The 20,756-nt window shown below is 52.3% G+C and overlaps 1 protein-coding gene across 1 annotated transcript; it reads right to left on the bottom strand.

The window, feature by feature from the left end:
* Positions 1 to 15,040: 15,040 nt before the first annotated feature.
* On the bottom strand, positions 15,041 to 19,316 carry Neurod2 (neuronal differentiation 2). The gene is made up of 2 exons (XM_020178050.2): positions 18,970 to 19,316; positions 15,041 to 17,838 (listed from the first exon to the last, which is right to left on the bottom strand). The coding sequence occupies exon 2, from the start codon at positions 17,831 to 17,833 to the stop codon at positions 16,685 to 16,687; it is 1,149 nt and encodes a 382-aa protein (XP_020033639.1). The 5' UTR covers positions 17,834 to 17,838; positions 18,970 to 19,316; the 3' UTR covers positions 15,041 to 16,684.
* Between the last annotated feature and the right edge of the window lie 1,440 nt (positions 19,317 to 20,756).

The raw sequence follows: 20,756 nt of genomic DNA, 5'->3' as shown, positions 1-20,756 counted from the left end.
CCAGGATGACACTTTGGAGGTCTCTGGCCCTGTCCTAAGTATTATGAGTGCTACTGAAACAACAGCTCCCCAGGAAGCTTGTGTATGAGTTGAGACCAAGAGAGATAGACCATAAACGTAATAAATACAGAATAAAGTACATAGTATGTTGGGTGGTAATGTGTACTAAAGAGATTTAAAAGAAAAAAAGCAAGGAAGGAGGAGAGAGAAAGGAGATGTGGTTTGGAATGGGGTAGCCAGGAGAGTTAGAGTTGGGGATACATTAGTACAGAACTGAAAGACATCTGGGGGATGAGCTTTCCTAGCAGGAAAATAGCCAGGGCAAAGACCTTGAGACAATGGCTGTTCCAGAGAGTTGGGAGCAGGAGAGACAAAGGACAGGGTTAAAGGAGATGAGGCCAGAGAAAAATATTGGGGCCAAATTGTCTGGGGCCTTTCAGCTTTTTACTCTGAAGGAGGGCTCTGCGTTTCTGAGTTCTGAGGGGATGATACCTGGCTTCATATTTAAAAAGCATTCTAAGGGTTGGGGGCGTGGCTCAAAGAGTAGAATGTCTATATAGCAAGTGTGAGGCCCTGGGTTCAAACTCCAGTAGCACCATAACCAAGAAAAAAAAAGCATTCTGATAACCAGCGCTGGAAGCTTTCAAAGAGAAATGGGGAATGACTGCTAATGGGTATGGGTTTCTTTTGGGGATGATGAAAAGACTCAAAATTGATTAAGTGATGGTCGTAAAGTCTATGAATATACTAAAAACATTACTTTGTATACTTTAAATGGTTAAATTATATCTCAATAAAGATGTTATTTAAAAAATTACTCTGTCTGCTGCACTGAAAATAGACAGGGGGACCAAGGGCGGGAGCTGTGGCTATCCAGAGGAGAGGGAATGATAACTTGCACCAGTAGGTGACAGTGGAGTGGTAAGAGGTGCTCAAATTTTGAAAGTACAACAGATTCACTGATGAATCAGATGTGGTGTGGGGTGTAAAAGGGCCTTGTCAAGGATGACCCGGTCACTGGGGCTTGGGAGACCAGAAGGGTTGAAGCACTAGAGTCCTGAAAAAGGGCAGAGGCTAGCCTAAAAGCACAGACCACCAAGGGTAACTCTGGGACTGCTCTTAGAACTTAGATTCTGAAATCGGCCGCTTTTTTTTTTCTTTTTTAGGTAGGGTTTCACTGTGTAATCCTGGCTGGCCTGGAACTCACCATCATTCTGCATCACCCTCCACAGTGCTGAGATTACAGGCATGAGCCACCATGCTAAACTGACCCTGTCCTTTCAATTGAATTCTAACCTACTACATCCCAGAGCCTCTCTGATCACCATTTTCCTCAGCCTGTACACAGGCAGCTGCAAAGACTGGTAGACAAAGGCCTGACTCATATCAGGTGCTGGAGAGCCTTTCCCTTTATTCTTCCTTTCTGACTTTTGACCGGAGACTGCTCTGAGCCAGGAGTCCAGGAGAGAATGAAAAGAAAAAACATGGCAGACCGCAGATCCCAGAGGGTGTGCTAGGCTGGGGGGCTGGGATATTGCTGCCAGCAGTTTGATACCTACAGTGAGAAGCCAGGATGGGTATCCATGTCAGCCTTTTGAACTTCCACCTTCTCTGGAGGCAGAAGGGCAGGTGCCTACACATTTGGGGTTGGAGGATGATTATTTCAAAGCCAGTGCTCTTCAGACTGGTGGGAGATTCTAGGAAGCCTTTAATTACCACCTTAGAGCGATGCTAAGTTAATGTGATGATTCAAAGGTGTATTGTTCAATTACATTTAACGAAAAGATTTATAGTCAACTAAAATATAATTAGGAGGCTGCCAGTAAACAGGCCTCCCAAGAGGAAGGAAGAGAGGAGAGACCAGTCACTAATGAGGCAGGTTGGAGCCCTGACTACAGGACATGCTCACCATTTCCCACTCTCTTCAAGGATGACAAAGCATTGATCAAGTCCATCATGCAACACATGTTTACAAGGGCCTACTTCATGCAGGGCTCAAGAGTACAATGGGAACAGAACAAATACCATGATGTCTGCCCTCAGAGAGCTTACAGGCCAGGAGGTGAGGCAGACAAAAAAAAAAAAAAACAACAATAACAAAATGATCAACAGTTAAACAAAGTGATGCAAAGGAGATCACAGAATGCTGAACTCCAAGTGACAGAGGTACCCACTTTGGGTAAAGGAATAAGAAAAGATTTCAGAGCTAGGTCCCAGTGACTCATGCCTATAATCCTAGCTACTTAGGAGGCTGAGATCAGGAGGATTGAGGTTAAAGGCCAGCCTGGACAAATAGTTTGTGAGACCTCCATCTCCAAAATAACCAGAGCAAACTGCACTGGAGGTGTGTCTCAAGCAGTAAAGTGCCTGCTTCGTGCATGAAGTTCTGAGTTCAAACCCCAGTCCCATCAAAACACAAACAAGAAAAGGTTTTGGAGGTAGAGAGTTGCAAATTGGGAGCTGGAGGATGAAAACGAGTCAGCCAAGTAGAGTGGGAGGGAGTCACAGGAATTGGTTGGTCCCATAAAACAATCCAGGCCCTAGGTCGGGAAGATATTTGCAGAATGGAAAGAAAAATGCCTGGTGAGACTGGCACATGGAAAGGGAGCAGGAAAGTGACACTGGGAGGGGAAGCAGGGGCCATTACCATGATCAATTTTGAATACTGCTATCACCCTAAAAGAAACTTATGTCCACTAGCAGTCACTTCCCATTTCCCTCCAAATCCCCAAGCCAAAGGCAACCAGAGTGATTTTTCTACATGCTAAGGATGCCACTGGAGAGTTTTAAGTCAGAGAATGAAATAACCCAGCTTGGATTTTTAAAAGATTACCCTAGCTGCTGTAGGAGAATGGAACAATAAGGAGCAAGGTGGGAGATTAGAGCAGAGGCCCAGGGAAGAGGTGACCTGGCCTATGGAGGGAAGGGTTGAGCAAAGAGAGAAAAAAGTCTGGGTTTGGGGTACATAAGGGTCTGTATGGTGAGAAGGGGCAAAAATTCAAGGACAACTCCCAGGTTTCCTTGAGCCACTAATTGGGCACTGTCATTTATTGAAATGCAGAAGAAACAGGGGGGAAGACCTGTGGAGAGAGTTCAGACTTGGGGAGGAGACCTCTCAAGGCTTCCCAGCCCTGAGGGATGGAGATCCAGATGCCCCAGCCCAAGGGTGTCTCCTCTCACATCACACCCTGTTGCTGCCCAGCTCTCCTTCAGCTTTTTTGCACATCTCACTTTCATTCCTCCTGCTGCACTTGGGAGTTCAAGCCTCTAGTTTGGAGACAGAATTCTGTCATTCTTAGCTTCTTTTAATTGCTGAAATTCCTGGTATTCTATCACTAAATTCATACTGTGATCAGATTCATTAAGCAGCCACTTTTGACCAGAGACTGCACTAAAAGCTTTGACTACATTATTTCATTCAATCTTGCCAGCTACTCTGCATAGTATCAATAACACAACAAATAAAAACCAAAAAGCAGCAATAATAATAATACAAAAAAGTAAGATAATAGTGACTACTTAGTAACAACTCAGTTGAACTAATCACTTTACATGAATAGTTATTTTTAAATCTCACTGCAAAATAACTTGCTAATGGTCACACAGTCAGAACTGGGGCTGGGATGGCAAAATCTAGGGTTGTCTCCAATACACCAGACTCTTGGAGGGACAAGGACTCTGGCTATATGGTGCAAGAAAAAGAGGAACCATTTTTAATGCCTTTCCCCTTCCCCTCGCTCATTCTTGCTCAAATGAAGCACAGGGGGACATTCTTTTCCTAAATACAGCCTGGATGCGGAGGACAGGCAACCCACCTTGTGCTGGGGAAATGTATCAATTCTTGGAGAAGGCACAGCTGTCATAGGAGCAATCAGAACCTTAGAGTCGTTCCCTCCTATCATAGGAGGGAGGTGCTCACCTATGTGCTGCAGGATCCTGCCCTGTGATACAAAAGGATAGTCTTGCACCTTCCATCTTCTGAGAATGGCTTAGATGTACACACTTGTGCAGGAATTCATGTGCAAGTGGAAGATGCTTTGCACACACACATGTAAGCAAGAACAGTCCTACATGCTGTACATTTCTCTGAAGATATTTCTGTGTGAAAGGATGATTATCAGGTTGTACATGCCCTTGCAAAGACAAGTAACTTGTAAATTTCCTCAAGCACATGCTTTCGGGTGGAGTCCTAGGAAGATGGAAAGGTTCTGGCCCCAGAGTTGAGTTCTGAGCTCAGCTCCCCACCCCTTCCTGCTCCCTGCCTCCTCTACCTCCCCTCAAACCGGGCAGAATGCCCTCAGCCTGTGCCGGCTGGCACACATGCCACATGGTGCCTGGCGTGCGTCTGGGCAAGGATGACGCCCCCAGGACCGGCTGGGATACCAAGCCACCCGCTGCCTCCCCCACCTCCAGAACGGAGCGTCCCCATCCTGTCCCCTTTCCCAGCCAGGGACTCAGGGAGCAGGCGGGGACACGGCACAGACAGATACAAACACACAGATGCACCCAGAGACGCCCACAAGAGTGTGCCCCAGAGAGGCACAGACACAGGCGTTCACACAGATTCGGGTACACGCAACCACACTCACACCCGCCCAGAGAAATTTATGGGTAGTCAGTCACCACTTGCACAGATCCCAGCAGTAGATGAGCCCACCCAGTGGCTCTGTCCGTGGTGCTGAAACCAGAATATTAACCGTTCTCCCTACAGAAGGATGAGACAGTAAAGAGATGCAAGAATGAGACTTGAGAAGGGGTAATGGGCAAGAAGGAATGGAGAAGATAGAGGGGGGAGAAATTCAGAGATAAGGAAGAGAGTTGAGAGGATACCAGGGTAACCAAAGAATGTGAGAACCCTGGGAACTGGGAGAGGGAGGTGAGGATGGAATTGGATCTCAGTCCCCAATCCCTGCCCAAGCACAGGCTCAGACTGAAAGAGTTTTCCCTTCAGGCCAATAATGGGGAGATTTTTGTGAGGATGCTATGACAGGTGACTTTGTATGTGTGGCTTCTGTGGCCTCCAGTTGTTCCTTTCAGGTACTTTTTTTTTTTTTGAGGAGCTGAAAATTGTAGGGGAAGTAGACAGGCAGTGAGAAAGCCCTATCATAGTCTGTAGTTGCCTCCACCTGATTTCTTATCCAAATTTGTCTTGGGCAAATGGACAGCAATGTTGATCTGGATTTGTTATGGGGATTGCAGGGATTTAGTGACTGCTTAATGCTTATCCATAAGATTGGATTATGAGTTCCTAGCTCCATCTCTTGAGATAAAAAAAACAAAACCAAAAACCTCCCTTCCAGTGAGACTGTATGTAAGGAATGGCTCTCCCCACCTTCCTTGTAGAATTTATGGAACATGAGGAATGCCCACTCTCCTGGTGGGGAGATATTTTTAAGGATTAAAAAGTATATCATATAAGTAGGAGAGAGAAAGAGAGAGAGAGAGAGAAAAGAAGAAGGAGGGGGAGGAGGAGGAGGAAGTGCAGGTGGAGGAAGTGGAAGGAGAAAGAATGTGTGAGAATCAATAAAAGAGTGAAAGAAGGAGGGGAAAATGAAAGAGGCTGGAGAAAGAAGGAGGAGGAAGGTCAAGGTGGAAATGACAAGAACAAGAGAGGTCATGAGAGACCCAGACACCCCTCCCCTCAAGTTTCCAGGTGCCCAGATCAGACTGGATTTTAAGCCTGGTCCTGTAACTGTTCACAATGACATCATCCTCTAGAACTTCAGCAGAGAGACCCCATGAGCCAGGACTACAGATGTAAGGAGCAGCTGCCCTGGCAAAGGTAAGGGTATATGCAGGGAAATGAATGTGTATAGTTTCCTCATGGGTTTCAGGGGACACACCCTGGGGGTGTGTCTACCTACTCACACGTGGGAAGTGGCAGGAGGCAAAAGCCAGGATGCCACATGTATGGGCACTCACTAGAGAGTGGGTTCTGGATTGGCTAAGGGCAAAAAGCAGGCAGAGGAAGAGGAAGAAAGGATGCATGTGGAGAAAGGATCCTGGATTTCCTTCTAAAGAGCTTTGGACCTCCTGTTACTTTCTCTCTCTCAGCATCCTTGTCTGTAGTATAGGTATAAAGAGAGTCTCAACCTCACAGGGTTGTTGGGATGAGTACCAGTTCATGTATATTGCTTAAACAATAACTGATAGGCATCTGCTTCCATGTTGCTTTCGATCCATGGCCTTGCTATGGATCACTGGGAAATCCTTCTTATAGTTATTTATTTATTTATTTAATTTATTTTTGTGGTACTGGGGTTTTGAACTCAGGGCTTCACACTTGCTAGGCAGGCAACTCTACCACTTGGAGCCCACTCTACCAGCCCTGGGAAATCCTTCTTTGGGTTTAACCAGACCTCCTTGCTACTGTCTCAGATCCAACTTTAAGGCCTCCCTTGGGGTACCCTGGTGACTGGATTTTCTCAGATCTTCAAATTTACTCTTGAAGAGAGAGAAGGAGAGCCAAGATGTTTTCTAGGGTACAGAGGGGGAAGTACCACAAAAAAGGAAAATGATAGAATCCTAGGGAACAGGACACTGAGTTTTCTTACCAAGTTTCTCAAAGGTGCTTTCCTGGATTCCAGAAGAAGGTGGACTCTGAACCTACACCAGTTCAGTGCTTCCCTGCCCAACTATGCTACATTCAAGCATGTGTGGGTGTGGGCCTTTTCTTCCAGACTGCTGTAACACCCCAATTCCTTTTTCTCTTTCTGCCTTTTCTACACATACTTCTTTCTTGCCTCCTTTCCTCTCAGGAATCTAGTTGGAGAGAAAGGAATTCCCTCACTTCTTAGAGGGGTGATATTCTCCCACCCTGTACCAACAAAATGGATGGTCTCAGTCTGGAGGTCAAGGAAGCATGTGGGGCTGGCACAGGAGGGGTGAGGGTAGCAGGGCAGCCCCCATGTCCCCCATTCTCCCTAGCTCCTGTCTCATCACTGTCACCATTCAATCATAGCAGATGGGCTGCAGCTGTGAGCGCCAGCCCGGCACACAGGCTGGTCCGTGCCACTTGGGAGAGAAGGAAGAGAAAGGGAGGGAGTGAAGAGGAGGGATGGAAGGAGGAGGGAGAGAGGAAAGGGAAGAAGAGGAGGAGGAGGAAAGGGAAGAGAGTGGAGGAGAAAAGATGGCTTGGAGAGAAAAAAAGACTTGGTGCTTTACGTGTCTCTCTTCCCAGCAGAAGAGCAGAGGCCAGGGCTGGGCTCACAAGCTGGGCAGTGCCAGGCGACATGGGCATATGCCCTTGATTACTACCAGGACTGCAGGCCAAGCCTCTGCAGCCGCAGCAGCCTCATAAATCAGTTTTTAAGTAGCAACCACATGGACATTTCCCAGCTGAGAGGCCTGGCCTCTGTCGGCCCAGCTAGGGCAGACCTGGTGGAGGGGCAGGTGCCAGGCCAGGGCACGATAGAGAGAGGTGGTCATTGAGGCTTGGTGAGAAATGAGACTGGAGCTTATTCAGGCACAACCCGGAGCAGGGGCTTCTGCCAATAGGGAGTAGGTAGAAAAGTGACAAGTGGCTGGCCAGGGGTTCAGGGCTCTCCTGTTAGGACTCCCAGACCCTGCCCTGGATCTCTGTTGGCAGATGAGGGAGGGGATGTTGCTACTGGAAATTCCACCCTCTTAAATACAGCCCTCTAAGAACTAAGTGACAGAGGTCTGTGGACCAAAGGGAAGCCCATGTACCTGTGCTCACCAGATTCTCTACTCCTGGGGGGGCAGAAAGATGTTTCTGTGATTCCTAGCCCAGGCCCAATGCAGACCAGGCACCCAATAAAGTGGCTTGAGCGGATAAATGATTGAGTGTGTGAGGGGTCAATTATGTAGACTTGTGTGTGTTCACAGAGGAGAGGAGATGGGGAGGATTTACAGCTGAGTGTAGGATGACCTGAATCTTTGTGCATGTGTATGGGGACAGGAAGTAGAGATGTTATGGAGAGAAAGATCTATTTCAGCACTTTCCTCTACATCCCTCACACCTTCCCTTCCAGGATTCCTGCCCTCCCAGCCCTCCCCTGAGCCCTGATTCTCCTCTGGTGAGGACCTGTAGGTGGGGCAGCAGTTCCTGCATTCCTCCCCCCACAAACACACAATCTCATGCTCAGTGACCTGCCCTTCTCCCTCCTCTTCCTCTCAGACCCACAATGGTGGCCTGGGGTGCGAGGCGGGGTGTCCGGCGGCCCTGGTGCGAATGACTGCAGAGCAGAGCTAGTGGGGTGAAGGGCGATCTGCCTTCTTGCACGCGGTGTCTCCTCCCTGGATGAACAGATGTCTTGGAATTTTAGATGTGCTCTCCGCCCCTCCTCGAAATAACCTTCCCCCCACACACACCCCAGCTGGCAGCGGCTGTGGCAATGGCACCCTCCTCCTCTTCCCATCCCATAGCAGAACCGGCTGATGGATCCTGGAGTACTGGCGGGAGGCCTGAGCCTGGAAGTCCTCGGGATGGTGGCACCAGCTCTCTGAGCTGATAGAACTGGTTCACAAGGAGCCGCTTGCCTCCTCTCATTCCATCCTTTCTTCTGCATTTCCTTAGCCCCATCTCCACGATCTCTGTCTCTCTCAGTCTCAGCCCTGCCCCACAACCCGTCAGGACAACTACGGCTATGCAGACCCTCTGTACAGACCCTCACACTTCAAGAGAGAAACTCCTGGCAACTTTGTCGGAATTCTCCCCTCTGGAAACCCCCTTTCCTGCATTCCATGAGCCACCCCTCCCCAACAACTGGCCGCCTGCCCTCAGTAGAAACAGAGTTAATCCGGAAACATAGAGGGAGTGCAGGAGAGGAGTGGGGGGGGGCAAGATTAGGGAGGCGGAGGAGATGGAATTGGCCCCAGCTGAGAGACACCCAAATTTTCTAATCACTGCTAATTAGTAAATAATCCAATTCCGTGAACCCCCAACTCAGGGAAGGGGGCGGGACCCACAGCGGGCAGGAGGGGGCCTTGGCAGGGCTTGGCAGCCTGGGTGGTGCCAGGCGCCCTCCCCCACCTCCCCCCACCCGCTAGCATTCCGAGGTAACAGGCATTTGTTACCCAGCTCGTGCCAGGAACGATTGGCAGGTTCGAGTAGGCACAGTCATTCCGCACACAGATGTCCCTGCGTTCACTCTTCTGATATGAATTCTGTCAGCTCCGAATCCGGGAGAGACGAGCAGACAGCTACACAGACAGAGTCACAGACAGACACAGACACGGATAGAGCAGTTGTCTGGAGGACACAGAACTCTGAAGATATTTATTTTTCTGCCCTGAAAAAAAATTTTTTTTAAAAAAAGAGAAAAATAATGACTCCCACTGATTTTAGGGGAAACTTCCAGAACCCCTGTGAATGGCCCCCACTCTCTTGTCTTCCTGAGATTGCCCACCCAACCTTATCCAGAAGTCCTTTGGACCTCAGGACATCATCCCACAGTTTCAAAGTTGAGTCGTGGCACACAGAACTACCGGAAATTTGGAAAGTTTACTCCTCCTGCTCCATAGGACCCTTTTGAAATTCTAGAAATTCGGCATTGCTGGAGGTTCTAGAACACCACCCAGGTGCAAGCTTCAGCTTTCTAGAACCTGTGAAATTTAAAATTCCAGAACTTCCACAAATTGCACGGGGTAATCAATTCTTGTATCTCCCTCCCCATTGGCAAGGGGAATGTGGGTGCTGTCCCTTGTCCCTAAAATACAGCTCCACATACCTGGTCCTCACCAGCTGCCTCCAGAACCTTGGTGAGCAGCCAAAAATGCAGCCTGGCCTTTGAAATAGTAACACAAAAAAGTCAAGCCCCTTGGCTAACATCCCTTTTTGGTACTGCCTTCCAGATCAGACACCATTCCCGCTCCTGTCCCCATCCTGACCCTTAGAGCCTGACCTGGCCATCCTGCCTTTGCTTCCACCAGCCGCTGTGGGAGCGAGCTGGTTGGTCACTGGGCATCTGTAAGCAGGCTAGGCATGAAGAGCAGCTGGGTTTGGTTCTCCCTGGGCAGCCAGAGCTAGTGGAAGAAGAAAAGGTGGGCAAAAGGGGGCAAATGAAATCACTAACAATAAAGGAGAAGGGTGCAGAGTGGTCTGGGTGTTGGTTTGATAGGTTGTGTTTTTTAAACTATCTTTTTTAAAAAAGAAAAAGCCCCCATCCTGTGTCATCATTTTTATGGGATCTGCAATTCTGGCAAAAATCTGTCTTTAATTTAGCTGTCCATATAAAAATCCTCACTGTATAATAATGAACAGATGCCATGGAATTTAAGCTGGAGCCTCGGCTCCTCCCCGCCTTCCCCCCGCGCCTGGCACCGGGCACCGGGCACCGGCTGAGTGGCACAGACTGGCACCAACACGCGAGCAAAGGCTGGGCAGGGGGCGACCTGGGCTCAGCGCCAGGGCTCTGGGGTGGTAAGGTGCATCAGGGCGCGGGGCTTGGCCAGGCGGGAGCTTTTTCGTGGTGACACCTGGGGAGAAATGTCTGAGGAATTTTTCTCTCTTTTTCTACAAAATGATCAGTAGTTAAGGATTTGGGTTTGGTTTTGCTTAGGGCTTTGTGGTTCTTCGGATTTTTTTTAAAAAGCACCGTCCTCTCTTCCAAAAATACCTAAATGTTTTCGATATTTTAATTGAGTTTTTTTTAACCCTACCCCTGAGCGGCGCCCAGGCCTTGGCCTCAGAGCCCAGCCGAGCGCGAGTTCGCAGCAAGCGGGATGAGTTCCGCGCCTGGCGGGCCGGCAGCCTCCGCCATATCCCCGGCGCGGGCGCCTCCAGGGGCTCCCGGGCGGCTCAGACCGAGCAGGAGTACCCTGCTGTCCTGCAGTAGTGAGGCCCGATGTGGCGTCTGATTGGGAAGCAAGTGAGATGGAGGGAAGAGAGAAAGCCCCCCGGACCCCACTACAGTTTTCCTACTGTTCCCAAGGGAGTAGAAAAAAACTATATAGGTTCGGTGTCCTCTCCTGCAATCGAGAAAGCAGGCATCAGCCTGGGTTTGAGGGGTTGGTTCTGAGCCCCCTAGCCCCCACCCCATGCCTTTAATGCAACTATGGCGAGAACAGATGTCCCAAGCCGGGCGGGCTGCCCAGACCCCGCCCAGCTGTGCCCTTGGCAGACTTGGCTGAGGGTAGGAACTGGCACGCGGGTCCCCAAAGGGGCTTGCGGGCTCCTGTGGCACCGGCGGGACCTGACCTCACAGCCTCGGTCTCCTGGTCAGCACAGCCTCAGGCTGTAGGTGGGAGAGCCCCAGAAAGACCAGCTCCTAATTCAATTAAATCCAAAAAGAGGAAGGAGAGCTGAACAGAGATTGAGAGAGGCTGAGAGAGGTTGGAATAACCGAACACCAGGCACACACTCCATGTGCGGAACTCGGCAGCCCCAGTCAGTCTGGGGAGACCAGGCTGAGCTTCAGCGCTGGATCCTGCAAGACAGTCGTCGGCCCAGAGCCATACTTAGGCACACATCTGGGCAGTCTGCACCCAATGCTGTGCCCCAACTCCCTTGGCACTTCTGGTGCCTAGAGATACCCTCCTCTCCTCTCCTCAGAGTGACCCAGTTTCTCTGAGTAGGGGGTTAGAAACTCGATTCTGGCTTCTCCCTACCAGGCTGTCTGTGAGACCAACCCTGATTTTGGTCTTCTCAGGCTCGCACTCCCAGTGCTCCAAACAGAATACTTCAGGATAAAGTTTCAAGTGCAGAAAAACCCTCCCAAGGCATCGGCATCCATGCTTACCACTGTCATCTAGGGAAACTTTGTCGGCAATATTTGAAGGTGCAGGCCAGAAAGACAGAAGCCACCTCAGGATTCGGATCTAAGGCAGGATTTCAAGGTTTCTTCTAGTTCAGGTGTCACCTTTACTCTGGGCCTGTGGCCAGCACCTGGATGATCCAGTCCAGAAGGAAGAAAAAAATGAGTGTCTTGGGCTGGGAGTCTGTACTGACTGCGGAGGCTATATATCCCCTCCCACTTCCTAAAAGCCAGAAGCTTTCTTCTTACAGCACATAGGGACAGATCAGAGTGGAGTGCTGGGTGGCCCCTCTATTATCACATGGGGGCTTAGCAGTGAGGGTCCAGACCAAGGCTGGCCAGGCTTGGCCTGTGCTGCTCTTTCTGCCCATCTTCCTTGAAAACTGAGCTGTGGAATCTAGAACCATCCTTAGTCATGATGCTCTCCTGAAATCAATAGAATTCCCTAGAAGCAGGTGACTTCCTGTTTAATATTCTAGGGAAGAGGAGGAAGCAAAGGTTATGCAAAAGAGAACAAAATCTCTGACCTCTGCCGGCAGATCCTCTATTCACCTGCTTCTGGACTTGCACAAGAAAGGGAAAGACAGAAGCAAGCACAACTCTGTGGAATACCTGGTGTGTAAGGGCTTCCCTGTCGCTGACCCTAACAGGCTCAGCTTTCTCCCTTCCCTCAGTGGTTTATTGGGTGATGAAATCAGAGCTGGAATTTCACTTGGGGAGCACAGCTCGCTATTCAGGTGGTGGCTGGAATGAAGTTACATGGTGAGAGGGAGGCAGCTTTCCTTCCCTGTCCTGCCAGATGGGCAAATGGCCTGCACTCAGAGATATCTGTGTTTCTGTCATTTCCCAAATGCTGAACATGGGATGAGGGCTGGAAAATTAAAAGGAAAATGCCCTCCTGATTGAACCCAGCTCCAGCCGTCGGTTCCAGCAGCCCAGGGGTTGGTCTGAGTGGGCTTGGAGATCAGTTGCTCAGACTAGGGCAAGAAGGGCATCCTCTCTGCACCTTCTCCTTCTGCTCCCCCCACTCCCACTATACTGGCCCCTTTTCACCTTCCTCTCCTTCTGTTCGTGGAGCTTCTCGGGGTGTGTATGCTGGCAAGCCGAGAGCTAGCGAGAGAAAGAGATCTGTGAGGGGACGTTTGGGGCCGTGTGTGTCCGTGCACATCTTCTTCTCCTGCTCATCTCACCATCTCACCAGGGAAGTTAAGTGTTGGGGAGGAGGGCGATGGGAGGATAAAGCCAGCCAGAGTACAAGAAGTGTGGGGGAAGGGTCAAGAATCTGGTACTGGGCTGCTGGTGTGGAAGCTGAAATTCACTAGAAGGGAGGAGCTCTAGTGTCCCTGCTCCAAAAGGGGCCCTTGCGCCCCCACTCGATGTGAGCACTGACGAAATGGTCCAATAGTCATCAACATTTTTCAAAAATGGCTAGAATCTGGCTCAAAAACCGGAATCGAACAGTGTGGGCTAGCTGGAAAAGCAATGTGTAGAAGTCTGTGATCTGGCCAGGAGAGCCACGTGAAGGGGTCCTTTGCTTCCGGCCCCAAGCCACCTGGATCCCACCCAGCCCTGTAGTTCAGAGTGAATTCTGGGAAGCCATCTGAGTGGGAGAGAAACCCAATTAACCTTGTTTCCAGGGCAAGATAAGAATCAGGCCCTGGGATGGGCTCCTTTTCTCTCCAGTTGCCCCTACCAGGTCCTGCTCTGTATGGTGCTCAGACCAGACTTCCTCAGGTTGGCATGTTGGCTGTGGATCTTGCACCATACTCCTCAGAAGAAGTGAAGGGGAAAGATGAGACAACTCCTTTCTCCCAAGAATAGGAGCCAGTCAGAGTTCTGTAAAATTCTACTAACCACCCACAAGGATGAATACCAGTGACAAAGGGCCCAATCTGCAGTTTCACTCCAGAGAGGCAATCCTGAGAGAATTCCAGAGAAGATGGAGAAATTTTTAAAGAATTCTGGTGAAAGTCTCTCAGTCTCCCTGTGGGAGAATTCTGGGAGAGCATTGAAAAGGACCACACGCTGTGCTGCTGCCGGCCAGGAGAACAACTAGACAAGGGTCAGCACCCTCATGTGGACAGCTCCCAGCTTGGCCACTCAGCCCCAGCTGCCAGGAGATGACCAGAAGGGCATTATCTCTAGACAGGAGGCTAGGGGGTTGGGGATAGACATTTAAATCCAGCAGAATCTGCCCACCCTTTGGCATTAGCACTTCCTTCTTCGACCACCTTTCTCTTTCCATTCAGAGAGATCTCATTTCAGCCCTAAAATGAGTGATAAAAGTTTTCAGAAAAACAAGTAGCATAGGGACTGCCCCTTCAGGGGGGCTCCTAAATGTATTAGGGCTTTAGAATGTGGGTCTTTGGGGGGTCAGAGTTCTCTCCAAATATTCTGGGAGCTCTGTAATATTTGGAGAGGAATGGGCACTGGGCTCTGAGGAGGAGAAAGAGGAAGGAGAAGGACCTTTCAGGGAAGTTGGTGCAGAGCTCTAGGCTCTGAGAAAAAAGAATTGGGAGGCCACCTTGCCTAAGCAGAAGGTCTTCCTCAGTGCTTTCATCCTGCCCCAAACCCTTTGAGGGGTTCCTTTGATCCTGAATTATACTGAGAGGAAGGAGGCCTGTTCAGATGTGGATCTGGTTTCTAGCGCCCTACTCATGGTTAAGTCACTCTAACCAGGTGGCTTTCCTGACTCAGCCATCATACAGACCTCTGGAATGTTCTTCCAACCTCATCCACACTTTGAAAAATGCCAACATTCCTGAAGCCAAAACAGTTGAATGCCCCTGAGTCCACTGAAACACAAATTTAAGATGGAAAAGGGATTTCCCCCATTAATATTTCATCCTCATCCTTGTGAGCTTATACTTTTTTTTTTATTTAAAAACTATGTCTGGCTCAAATGGATCTCTTTATCTGTACCTACTTGCTTTTTGCAACAGAAAACAGACGGTTGGAAAATGATGGGCTGTTCTCACCTTGATCATTTTTCAGTAATGGAAAGATTTTGTTTTCAAAGGAGGTAAGTGTGCACGTTTGGGGAGGAAGGAGTGCAAGTAGATCAGCATGGGGCTTTGCGCTAGGTGCCCGTGTGCCCCTAGGTCACATCTGGAAGGGGCAGAAAGTGTAGCTGTTTCTGTGTCCACTGGATGTGTGTGAGGGGCTTGTAGGGTGGAAATTCCAGCTAGGAATGTCCAGGGTCCCTCTCTCTAGCCTATGAACTGTCACTTGACGCTCTGCCTCCATCATCCCAGTCCCAGTTCAATCCTCCCATACCACCCCATAAAAGGAGGGCACCGTGAGAAACCGGATCTGTCTTTGCATCTCATTTACATAAATATTTATTAATCGTCATTAAACTGAACAGAAACACGCAATGCACTTCGGGTGTCCGACGGGAGTTTCATCTTCACTACAAGAGGAAGGTAAAATTGCGTGTGTGGGGGTGAGTTGTGTGGGTGTGTCGCCTGTGGGTTTGCATTTTTGCATCTTGTGTTTGGGTGCCAGATCCCCTGTTTCTGGTGGGGAGAGGTTCACCTTTTGTCCTTTTTGCGGGGAAGCTCCAGAAGGAGCCCTTCGCCCTCTCCACCCACTCTCTGGCAAAAGCCAGGAGGATGCCTAGGACAAAAAACCCTTCTCCAGCCACCGTAAATCGCCGGGCGCCTGGCTCCCACTGAGGCACAGTCCGGGCAAGGGCGGGGCCGCCCCCTGGTCTTCGTCCCCTCTGCCTCACCTCCAGAGGGGACGGAAGTGCCTGCGGGAAGGAGGAGCCAGCAAGCTCACCTCCTTCTGTCCCCCCGACGCCCGCGCGGGGCCTACGTGTGCGTGCGGTGTGGTGTGCGTGTGTGTGTCTCTCATGCAAACCCTCCCTCCCCAAACCGACCCCCCAACAGTTTGCCATTCCATACAAATTTGGAAACAGGTTTTTAAAAAACAGTATGACGCACAACGGGGACGGGGCAGGGGAGGGCAGTGGCACTGGGGCCCCAAATCTCCGAGTCACTGATTGTAAGAACCTGGGGAGGGGGAGGGGGCGGCGCAGGCCCCCACTTCACCAAAGTGCACAGATCCGCGCTTGGGCGGGGCGGCCAGCGGACCGGGAGGGGCATCCCGGGCCGGGCCGGGCCGCTAGGCTCAGTCAGAACCTCCTTGCATAGATATTTGTGTCTTTTTTTATTTGTAGTAGTAGTTATTATTATTATTATTATTTATTTTTTTTGCCTTTTATTGCTTCTAAAAGTTCTTACTGCGTTTTCTCTCCGATCTGGACTCTGCGTTCGGCCTCCGTCGCCTCTTAGCTTTTTTTTTTTTTTTTGTATGTTTGTTTGTTTAAAAAAAGGAAAAGGGAAAAATGGGTTCTAGTTACAAACTGGCTTGGCCTCTCTTTCCTCTCAATCCACATCCCCTCCCGCCAAAATTAAAAATGCAAAACGCGGAGACTAGGGGTTGGGGGGTGAAGGCAGTCGAGACCAGGGCTTGGGCGCCCTAACTTCTGCCCTCTTCAAGAGAGGGTGCACCCAGCTCCTTTCGACCTTGGCAGCTCGGTGTCTATTTTTAAAATAATAATGAGGGGAAAAACCGCATCCCGCAGCTCAACTCTCCCCTTACCAACACCTTTGGGCCTTCAGAGAGGAGGAGGAGGAGGAGGAGAAAACCTAAGTGAAGGTATTGGGAATGGGGGATGTCTCCAGGGAGTGCCCAGAAAGAGGTCCCTAGAGAAGCACTCCCTGGGAGAGAGGAGGAGGGAGCCCCTTAGGGAGAGAGAAGGCTAGTCCCCTGGGGGAATAGAGGCCCCTGAGACGGGCCACCCACAGGTAAGAGACCGCGCTGCCCAGGAGAGTGGCAGAACCGGCGGCCCGCTCCCCGCGCCCAGCGCCGGAGTAGGTAGGGATGTTCCTGCGCTCGGGGGGCTGGGGGTACGGGGGCTGGCAAAGGCAAAAGAAAAATAGAGGGGTCGGCACGAGATCTCAGTTATGGAAAAACGCATTGAGCTCCTCGTACATGGGGCCCCGGTCGTGGTGAAGGTGCATATCGTAAGACAAGAGATTCTCGGAGTGGACGCCCCCGCGCACAGCCGACGAGCCGAAGACCAGCCCGTGGCCGGTGGGCCGCGAGCCGGGCAGCGCCGAGTAGTGCATAGAGTAGTGGTAGCTCTTCTCGTGGTCAGGAGACGAGTCCTGCTTGAGGGAGAAGTTGCCATTGAGACAGAGCGGGGGGCTGAGCGGACCCTCGTACTCGGAGCTGTTGTAGTCCGGACTCGCGCCGCCACCGCCTGCCGCCGCATACAGCGTCTCGTAGGCGGCGCAGTAGCCGTGGGTCCGAAGGGCGTGCGCCGCGCCGCCGCCCAGGCCGCCGGCTGCCTGGCACTGTGCGCCCGCCAAGCGCGAGCACGGGTACGGGTAGGGGTGCATTGCAAACGGGCCTCCCGAGCCGTGGAAGCGGCCTGCGCCGTCCGCGCCCTGCTCGGTGAGGAAGTTGCGGGAGTTGAGCTGCAGACAGCCGGCCACCAGATTGGTGGTGGGCTGCGACAGACCCTTGCACAGAGTCTGCACGTAGGACACAAGATCGGGCCGCTTTCCGGAGCGCAGGATCTCCGAGAGCGCCCAGATGTAGTTCTTGGCTAGGCGCAGGGTCTCGATCTTGGACAGCTTCTGCGTCTTGGAGTAACAGGGCACCACCTTGCGCAGGTTGTCCAGCGCTGCGTTCAGGTCGTGCATGCGGTTGCGCTCCCGCGCGTTTGCCTTCTGCCGCCGCAGCTTGGAGCGCTCCAGGCGCGCCTTGGTCATCTTGCGTTTCTTGGGGCCGCGCTTCTTGGGCCGCTCTCCTTCCGCCTCGTCCAGCCCTTCCTCCTCTTCCTCTTCTTCTTCCTCCTCGCACCCCAGTTCGCCTTCCTCCTTGACCTCGGCCAACGTGGCCTCTGGTACCTCTTCTCCACGGAGTGGTACTGGCTTGGCGGCCCGGGCGGGCCCCGGAGCCCCCGGCCCCGGCGCGGGCGGCGGCTGCGGCGGCGCGTCGCCCTTGTCGCTCCTGGGTTCGTCGTCGTCGCCGTCGCCCCAGCTGGCGAACTTGGGCACGTCCGAGAGGAGGCCGGGCTCGCTGAACAGGCGGGTCAGCATGGTGCCTGAGGGTGCCCCAGGGGCGGGAAGGGGAGACAGCACACAGTAAGGGGCGTGTTGGGGTCACGACGGCCCCCCCAACCCGCCTCTACCCCCAAGTCTTGTGCGGGTTCCTGCTCAGGAGGCCCTGGATGCCCACCTCCTCCGCCTGCCCCGCCCAGAGCCGGCCCAGCCCTGGCCCGGCCTTGGGCCGGGAATCTCGGCCCAGGCCCTCTTCCCAGCTCTGGGCCCCGGCTCCGCCCCTCGCTTGAATGTGGGGCCGCTCCCTGAGCCCGGTTCTTCTCAGGGGCCGAGCGGGGACCCGGTGTGTGTGTGTGTGTGGAAGCGGGGGGGGGGGGTTGAGGGGCCAGATATATTCGCCAGGGGAGACTGTGCGCTCGCCCTGAAAGCCTGTTCTTTCCCAGCGTTGGAGAGAGGCTGGGCGACCGTGGGTGGGGACAGCTGCCCTGGTCTTCGGATCCGCGGCCCCGGCCCCTCGACCCGGCTCCCCCACCCCTCCTGTGGCTCTCACCCCCACGCTCCCTAATCCAATTTGCAAGTTGGCCGCGCGCCGCCCCCAGCTCGCCCCCACCCCCGCAGCCCCAATTCCAGAGGTGGGAGGACCGGCTCCTGTAAGCCGTTGCGTCCCCGGCTCCCGGAACCGGCTCTGGGCGGCGAAAACTGAAGAACCCGGGCGTGGGGAGGAGACAGAGAACCGAGCCCGGTCCGTCTCCCCTGCGGTCAGGGAACCCCTTCCTCCTTCAAACTGCTTCCCTCCCACACGGCTCTTCAGATCTCGTTGTATTTCGGGATTGACGGGAAAAAAAATCCAAATTTGTTTGTTTGCTTCTCTTTTTTTGGTGATGGGGAAAGGTCGCAGGTTCCTTCGGGACAGCCGCGGGGGGGTCCCTATCGCGGCCTCTTTGCGTCCCCGATGATCCTGCTCCCCCCACCCCATCGCAGGCAGAACACCTCCTTCCGCAGCCCCTAGAGCTGCAGCCCCTCGGGGAGAGAGGACCCGGGGCGCCTCTGTTGCCCACCCAATGAGGGGGTGTAATCCCAGGAAGGGGGGACTGGGGGACTCTCATGTCGGCCGAAGCAGCTGCGCCCCCCCCCCAATCGGTGGGTCAGATCTAGCTCCCTTTCGGACAACTTACCTCGGAGAGGAGTCAAGGGGAGAGGGGAGGGGAGGGGGGGAGGGGGCAAGAGAGAGAGGGGGGAGAAGAGGAATCTTCTCGCTTATTTCATTGTTCCCCCATCTTCAGGGAGCGGGGGCAGTGGCTCCTCAAGGCGGCGGGCGCCGGCGTCTTCAGAGCGCCATGCGAGCCGCGGAGCGAGTGTGGCATCTCTACCAGGCGGGGTACCAGCCTCTATGCCAGGCCATATGGGCTTGGCACGTCACGGGCAGCAGCTATCACATGAGAGACGGTGATTGGCATGCGTCTGCATTGGGGGAGAGCCGGCTCCCCCGGGACCCGCCGCCATCTGTCACTCTCTACTCCAAAAAAAAAAAAATTAAATAAATAAAGGAAATAAATAAATATCTCTGCCGCCCTCCCCTCCCAGCCCAACACAGGGAAAGCAGGGATTGAGAGGGAGGTGGGAGGAGTTGCCCCCTTCAGCTATAGAGCCCCCCCACATGGGAACAATGGTGTGGCAAGGCTGGAAATTGGGGGTTTGTGGTGGCCGCCAAGTCTATGCTCCCTCCAGTGTCCTGCTCTGTCCATTTCCTCCCCTGAAGGCCCCAAGGTGGGTCAGGACCAGACCTTGGGGTGTGGAGAAGGGACCTCAGTGCTTGCCACCACTCCCCAGGAGGGTCTCTTCCACCACAAAGGGACAGCTGAGGCCCCCTTCCAGGGTGGGCGTGGGGGCTCCCTGGCCCAAGCCCCATAGGTAGATGTTGGCACCATGCCATCCCTCATCCCTGTCTGCCCCTCCCCCACCCACCCTCACGCACACACAACATATGTGGCTGAACGAAATTCAAACCAAGGGAAAGAGAGAGAAAGGGAAAGATTTGCCTGGATGTCTGTGCCTCTGCATGGGCGTGTGTGTCTGTGGGGACATGTGTGTCTATCTGTGGAGTTCACTGATGGGAGATGTTTCCTTGGATGTCAGGAGCATATGTATGTTGAGGTGGGGGTGGGAAGATGAGCCTATGTGCCTCACCCCACCCCCATCTAGGGGTGGAGGAATAGGAATCTGGGTCCAAGTCTGGATTCCTAACCCAGAAGCCCTCCTTCTCTTCACCATCTCCTCCCCCTGCCAGATAGGTGACCATCTCACCAGTGGCTTTCTCTACTGGCCTTTAACTTGGTTGTTTGAGGGAGGAGCAGAGACTAGCTGAGAACTGCCTAGACTTCCTAGGTGAGACTCAAGCACTCTCCTCCCTCTGCAAAAAAATACTGAAAACAGAGAATCTGAGCCTAGCAGTCAAAGAGTGACCAAGGGGAGGTAGATCAGACAGGTGTCCTGATGAGGAAGGTAGAAATGGCTGTTTTATTTTACAGCTCACCTTTCAACCTTCTTACTGGGCCATATGCAGATGTAAATGGCATATTTTGAGGGGGGTAGGTAGCTTTACACACACACACACACACACACACACACACACACACACACACACACACTGGTTCCTCACCCTCTGATGCAGAAAACAGATACGCATCTCTACTCAGATAGACACGTGTGTGAACAGGTGTAGAGACCCTTGCCCACACCTGGTCCAGTCATTTGTGTGTTTCTGAGCCCAATGTCCTGCCCTTCCCTACCCTCAGCTGACCTGTGCATTATCCAACTTTAATTACACTTTCAGCACACACTCAGAGGTCAGCCACATGCAAAAACTGGATGGTGAAAAGAAGAGCGCGTCCCCCTCAATCTGGTGGATGCATTCTGTTCTTTCCCAGTAGGAGCTTCCAGAAGGGTCCTGGGGCTGGTAAAA

This window comes from Castor canadensis, chromosome 11, assembly GCF_047511655.1.
Source record: "Castor canadensis chromosome 11, mCasCan1.hap1v2, whole genome shotgun sequence".
Classification (NCBI taxonomy): domain Eukaryota; kingdom Metazoa; phylum Chordata; class Mammalia; order Rodentia; family Castoridae; genus Castor; species Castor canadensis.
This window is presented reverse-complemented; position numbering and strand designations above follow the sequence as displayed.